The 7,178-nt window shown below is 48.2% G+C and overlaps 1 protein-coding gene across 1 annotated transcript; it reads left to right on the forward strand.

Annotated features, from left to right (window-relative positions):
* The first annotated feature begins 1,033 nt into the window (after positions 1-1,033).
* LOC123408227 (sucrose synthase 1) lies at positions 1,034-6,831 on the forward strand. The gene is made up of 15 exons (XM_045101384.1): positions 1,034-1,140; positions 2,355-2,477; positions 3,083-3,212; positions 3,304-3,455; positions 3,574-3,763; positions 3,858-3,976; positions 4,097-4,313; positions 4,403-4,498; positions 4,574-4,747; positions 4,827-4,943; positions 5,034-5,200; positions 5,302-5,526; positions 5,619-5,937; positions 6,025-6,269; positions 6,355-6,831. The coding sequence occupies exons 2-15, from the start codon at positions 2,368-2,370 to the stop codon at positions 6,539-6,541; spliced, it is 2,448 nt and encodes an 815-aa protein (XP_044957319.1). The 5' UTR covers positions 1,034-1,140; positions 2,355-2,367; the 3' UTR covers positions 6,542-6,831.
* Positions 6,832-7,178: the final 347 nt, after the last annotated feature.

A 7,178-nucleotide genomic window follows, 5' to 3' on the forward strand; every position in this document is an offset into this window, starting at 1 on the left:
ACCGAGATTGGTTTATAAAAACGAAGTTTGGGGAACCGGAGCTTCCACGCGCCGATTTTTTCGCCGATGTGGCCCAGGTGTCGCTATTTTATGCGCCGAACGGCTGGAGTTGATCTTAGTCGTGTGTTATCACAAAATCGGTTGTTTCAATTTTTGGAGGAAAAATTCGGCTGTTTCTAACACACTACAAACACATACGTTTATATATACACATATATACTAACCCCTATAAACATAGGCACACATGCACGTCCTACCTCTATGCGTAACTTTTGAAAGACTGAATCGACGCATTATTTTGAAATTGAGGAAGTCATCATATACGCCATCGCCTTTGTAGTTGACGGAAACATTTTTTTTCCATTTAATGCACATTATGGAAGGCCTGAAATAAATTGAGAAGAAATACAAGCAACAATATCAAGTCAAAAACTTTGAACTATGGTGGACTGGAGATGCAAAACCGGCTATTAAGCCTGATTTGTCGAAAACTGTGGTGTCTCTTTCCATTGTGCAAGCATGATTAGTTGGATTAGCTCCCTTCCCGTGGGTTACACATTCACTCATGCAGCTTTCTTGACTGCCCTAACATCAGCCAAGTTTGCTTAATCTAGTTTGTTCTTTTGTACTGTATAAGCACCTAGTCCATTACTCTTGATAGAAACAGGAACGCCCTCAAAGCATAGGACGCTATTCTGAAAATAATAATAATAAGGTGCTCAAGCGCATGGAGCTGGAAGGATCTTCGAAACAAATTTCAAAATATATAACTGCCGCGATGTCCACTTGGTCCATGTCTTGCTCCCCAAACCTTCCCGAATTAAAACGCTGGAATGTGGAAACACGTAGCCTTTCGTGCCTCCATTCCAGTGTCTCGTACCATAAGTGCAAATCGAAATGGCTGAGCATTTACACTGAATTGTTTCGCAAGCAAAGGAAAATTTGCACAGTGAAGGAGGTGGCAGTGAAAGAAGGAGGATTGACGGGACGTGCCACCAGCCACCTCTCCCGTGCAGCACAAATACCCTGCCTTGCCCTGGGCAGAGCGCTGCATTCACCCCTCGTCGTCCCTATCTGCAGCATACCTTTCACCCAACCGGTTTCCCGGGGTTCGTTCTCCTTGCGGAGAAGCAGAGCAAGGTGAGCTCCTCCCCATGCCAATGGAGTTCTTTCTTTCTTCTGGGTGCTCTGCTTTCAGCGTCGTCGGCGCAGCATCCTCTGTTCCTCCTGTCATGAAAAAACAAGCCGGCTTCATCATGCACTAGCTAGGAGACAGATAGCAATCGGCACCCGCTTGCGTAGATGTGGTGGGTGGCAGGCATCCGGATCTGGGGGCTCCCATCATTCTCTTCTCTGGGTTTAAGGTTTCAGCACCAAGTGGATGATGCATGCACCTTAGATCTGGTAGGTAGGAAGGATACTCACTCATGGATCCTCCCCCTTCCCCGTCGTCGTCGCCCACCTCTCTCCGCTTGAGCTCTACAGTTTCTCGGGCTTCTCCTCTCGGAGAAGAAGAGCAACGTGCGGTCGTCCTCATGGCAATGGAGTTCCTTCTTTCTTTCTTTTGCTTTCCTCGTCGTCGGTGCAGCTACCTCTGTTTTTGCTGTTAAAATTGGTACTACTAGGCTGGTTTGCTGAACTAGCCACCAGCATGTCAGCATCCACTTGCGGAGATGTGGTCTTCCGGCCGGATCTGGGGTCCTGGCTGCCAAGTTCACATCATTCTCTTCTACGGGTTTAAGGTTCCAAGCCACCAAGTGGGTGCATGGATGTTGTAAGATCTGGCGATATTGACTCACTCATGGATCCTCCCCCCTTCCCGCCGACAAGTCTGTGCCACAGTCCACGTCGGAACTCGCGCTGTCGGTTGGTTCTCCTTTCTTGTTAAATTCATCTTTTTACAAGGCCTGGTCACCACCATTAGCCAGCCCTCGTAACAGCCACCTTGGCATGGCCTGCAAGAAACGAATCCCATCCCGAAACCCCACGCCGGTCTCATGCTTTTACAAGCTGCTCGCACGCCTCACTCTTCCTCCTCCTCGCCAGCTTCCGAGTGGTTCCAACGGACGGACCACGGCCGCTGCTGCTCATGCAAACCCACCGGCGGCTACTCTCTGGTCGTCTGGATATTCTCGCCGGACGACACTTCGGAATCCGTCCTGGCCCTCTGTCTGAAACCTTCGTCCGCATTTTGATCCTTGTATGTATGTATGCCTCTCGATCCTCTGTTTTGCGACCGTCAGATGTTTCTACTCTCTGGTCGTCTGGAAACTCTGTTCGGTTCCTCCTGTTCATCTCTTGGATCTCAACTGAACTCAAGAACCCGCAACCCATAATCTTGTTCTGTTCTGCAGGATAGCTTGAGCGATGGGGGAAGCCGCCGGCGACCGCGTCCTCAGCCGCCTCCACAGCGTTAGGGAGCGCATCGGCGACTCCCTCTCCGCGCACCCCAACGAGCTCGTCGCCGTCTTCACCAGGTCGTCCAACCCTTGTTTCCCATTGCAGTGTCACTAACTTTTATTTCTTATGCCAGCATGTAAATCTTCCTGCTGGTGGCCAGTAGAGAAGTGTTATATACTCCAATTGACTAGATCTGGCCTAGCCTGCAACTTCATTCCCGCTCAAGAAACCTGGCCCAAAAATCAAATGTTTAAACAAGTTTCTGTCGAAACCTAGTACTGAACACTGATGGCACACCTCGTGCTGCTGGGGTTCTGTAACTCTGTTGGTAGCTGCCAGATCTGACTGCACGTGCGCTGGTGCAGCTGCGGAGAATGAATGTACCCTGCACTTGTCCTAGTGCTAATCAAGACTTTCTGAATATGATCTACTAATCGGTCTGCCGATGCCTGGATCTCACAGGATCTATGTGGCACAACATCGATCTGACTGACCGAACTGAATCCCATATAATTTTGTCAAGTTTAGTAAATGAACCGTCAAAACCAGCACTGTAATATTTTGAATGGAATTCCAAATTCTTCTCTGAATTGCGAATATATTTGGTGGATCTTACCCTATGCGATAATTCTGAATGATATATGGTGTATCTTATGGGGGCATATGACCATGCTTTGTGCAGGTTGGTCAACCTTGGAAATGGAATGCTGCAGTCCCACCAGATCATCGCTGAGTACAACGCGGCCATCCCCGAGGCAGAGCGCGAGAAGCTCAAGGATGGCGCCTTTGAGGATGTGCTCAGGGCAGCGCAGGTTGGCCTCTGACTTGTTATCTCAGTGGACCTGAGCATCCCTTTTCACTTTTACCATTGCTGTAATCGGTGCATTTCTATACATGATACAGGAGGCGATCGTCATCTCGCCATGGGTCGCGCTTGCCATCCGTCCAAGGCCTGGTGTCTGGGAGTATGTGAGGGTCAACGTGAGCGAGCTCGCCGTCGAGGAGTTGACTGTCCCTGAGTACCTGCAGTTCAAGGAACAGCTTGTGGAAGGAAGGTAAAAAAGGAGAGCAAAATTCAGTAACAGAGAATTGAGATAAGGAACTGATGATTTCGTTCACTTACTCTGTTGATGTTATCAACTGTTGCGTGACAATATTTTTATGATTTGACAGCAACAAGGACTTTGTGCTTGAACTGGACTTTGAGCCATTCAACGCCTCCTTCCCTCGCCCTTCCCTGTCCAAGTCCATCGGCAACGGCGTGCAGTTCCTCAACAGGCACCTGTCGTCGAAGCTCTTCCATGACAAGGAAAGCATGAACCCCCTGCTCAACTTCCTCCGCGCGCACAATTACAAGGGCATGGTAACCCAATCTTTCAATCTGTATCCTTTTTTTTACAACTTTGAGAATCGGAAGAAAAAAAGATGCATGTAAACCTGTACTCTGTTTCCTTCAGACAATGATGCTGAATGACAGGATCCGCAGCCTCAGTGCTCTCCAGGGAGCTCTGAGGAAGGCCGAGGAGCATCTGTCTGGGCTCCCGGCAGACACCCCATACTCGGACTTCCACCACAGGTACTGAGTACTGACTATTGTGTTGTACATCATAAATAACCAGCCCTGGGGTTTGGAGTATGTTCCTGACAAGGAACCACTGTAATGTTTTTAACGATTCTTTTGATTGGGCAAATGCAGGTTCCAAGAACTTGGTCTGGAGAAGGGTTGGGGTGACTGCGCCAAGCGTGCGCAGGAGACCCTTCACCTTCTCCTCGACCTTCTCGAGGCTCCCGACCCATCCACGCTCGAGAAGTTCCTTGGCACAATCCCGATGGTGTTCAACGTTGTCATCCTGTCGCCACACGGTTACTTTGCCCAAGCCAATGTCTTGGGGTATCCTGACACTGGAGGCCAGGTAACACATCGTTGCATAGTTTTGGCACAGATACATGATCACACAAGTAAACTTTTTCTCATTAAACTTTGTGCTGTGATTTCCCAAAGGTTGTCTACATTTTGGACCAAGTGCGTGCAATGGAGAATGAGATGCTGCTGAGGATCAAGCAGCAAGGCCTCGACATCACACCACGGATCCTTATTGTAAGTGTGACATCTCGTACGACAATTAAAACTTGTCATATGATACTGAACCTCTTTTTTTTTGGCCCTGCATAGGTTACCAGGCTTCTCCCTGATGCAACCGGCACGACCTGTGGTCAGCGTCTTGAGAAGGTCCTCGGCACTGAGCACACCCACATCCTCCGTGTGCCATTCAGAACTGAAAGTGGAATTGTTCGCAAGTGGATCTCTCGTTTTGAAGTCTGGCCGTACCTGGAGACTTTCACTGAAGTAGATACCTAACGACACCATCAATACCTTTGTCATTATTCACGAATATATCTTGCTAACTCTGTCCCATTTCTACCAGGATGTGGCACATGAGATTTCTGGAGAGCTCCAGGCCAATCCCGATCTCATCATCGGAAACTACAGCGATGGAAACCTTGTTGCTTGCCTGCTTGCGCACAAGATGGGTGTTACTCATGTATGGATTCAAAAGATGCCTTTCTGTTGTTGGAAGCTTATTTACCACATATTGATCTTTGCTGATGTTACCATGATCGTTGGCATGCAGTGTACCATTGCGCACGCGCTTGAGAAAACCAAGTACCCCAACTCTGACCTCTACTGGAAGAAGTTTGAGGACCACTACCACTTCTCATGCCAGTTCACTACGGACCTGATTGCCATGAACCATGCCGACTTCATCATCACAAGCACCTTCCAAGAGATTGCTGGAAAGTAATATTTCTTCACAGCTAAACTTTCACTGATCATATCCATTTGTTTGTTGTAGAATGCAGTTATCTTTGCATGGCCTAATGCCAATTCTGCCTTTTCAGCAAGGACACCGTCGGTCAGTACGAGTCTCACATGGCATTCACAATGCCTGGAATGTACCGTGTTGTCCATGGTATCGATGTTTTCGACCCCAAGTTTAACATAGTCTCACCTGGTGCGGACATGTCCATCTACTTCCCATACTCCGAGTCACAGAGGAGGCTCACCTCCCTCCACCCAGAGATTGAGGAGCTGCTCTACAGTAATGTCGACAACAATGAGCACAAGTGAGAACTAGAGAATTGTTTCTTACCACCTGAGCTGCATCGGTCTGATGCATTATATATTGCTGTTCATCTGACTAGAATACGTTCTGCAGGTATGTGCTCAAGGACAGGAACAAGCCAATCATCTTCTCCATGGCTCGTTTGGACCGTGTCAAGAACTTGACTGGTCTGGTTGAGCTGTATGGCAAGAACCCTCGCTTGCAGGAGCTTGTTAACCTTGTGGTTGTCTGTGGTGACCATGGCAATCCATCAAAGGACAAGGAGGAGCAGGCTGAGTTCAAGAAGATGTTCGACCTTATTGAGCAGTACAACCTGAATGGCCATGTCCGCTGGATCTCCGCCCAGATGAACCGTGTCCGTAATGCTGAGCTCTACCGTTACATCTGCGACACCAAGGGTGCCTTTGTGCAGGTAACTACTTTGTTGCATAAACCACATCCTCAGTTCCTCACCTTGTACCAAATTGTGTCCTCACATGCATATCTCTTCTGCGTGCAGCCTGCTTTCTATGAGGCTTTCGGGCTTACTGTCATCGAGGCCATGACCTGCGGTCTTCCTACCTTTGCAACTGCATATGGTGGTCCTGCTGAGATCATCGTGAACGGTGTGTCCGGCTACCACATTGACCCTTACCAGGGCGACAAGGCCTCCGCTCTGCTTGTCGAGTTCTTTGAGAAGTGCGAGGTCGACCCCAGCCACTGGACCAAGATCTCACAGGGAGGGCTTCAGCGTATTGAGGAGAAGTATGCAGCTGAAAATCCAATAGATGTTAGTTCTGATAATAACTAGGTTCCTGCGACTAACAGTCATTTTACATGTCTTATTCAGATACACCTGGAAGCTTTACTCCGAGAGGCTGATGACCCTCACCGGTGTGTACGGGTTCTGGAAGTACGTCTCCAACCTCGAGAGGCGCGAGACCCGCCGCTACCTTGAGATGCTGTACGCCCTCAAGTACCGCACCATGGCCAGCACCGTTCCATTGGCTGTCGAGGGAGAGTCCTCGAGCAAGTGATCTGGCCACCTCCTGGCTGGAAGAAGGGTTACCTGGATTTCTGCAAAGATTGAGATTTGAGAATGCCTTGGTTTGCTTCCTAGGCTCTGCTCTTTTTAAGATTTAAGATCGAGTTGGTGTGCTAGTTTGATTTTGTAGTGGGAGTGAGTCAGTGAGTCGAGACAGAGGAAAATGTGGTGTGTGCCGCCCAGTTGGCTGGTGCTTGTCGTGTTTCTCGGATGTTACCGTTGAATAATAGAAACGGCCTTGGTGTCGTTTCTGAAATAATAACAGTAACATCCTTCCTTCAACAGCCAAGAAAATTGCTGTGACTGCTGAGCTTTTTTATTTTTTGTTATGATTACTGGAAGGTTTGTCTTGCCGCTTTATGGGACAATAAAGAGCTGATATATGTTCGACTTATACTTGGTACTGGTTGGTATGTGAATGCCAATGATGTCTAATACAGTACATATGAACCCAACAAGACCAGTTTCAATTTATATAAGAAAATTTAGCTGAAATTGGTGACCCGTTTTTTAGCTGATTGACTGAGCTCAGGCTGTGAGCAAGGCCATCTTAATAATATGATTTCTGTGGCCAAAAGAGCATACTGAACATACCAGCAGAAATGGCTAAAGGGACATGATTTGTGTGG

Source organism: Hordeum vulgare, chromosome 7H, assembly GCF_904849725.1.
Source record: "Hordeum vulgare subsp. vulgare chromosome 7H, MorexV3_pseudomolecules_assembly, whole genome shotgun sequence".
In the NCBI taxonomy this organism is placed as follows: Eukaryota; Viridiplantae; Streptophyta; class Magnoliopsida; order Poales; family Poaceae; genus Hordeum; species Hordeum vulgare.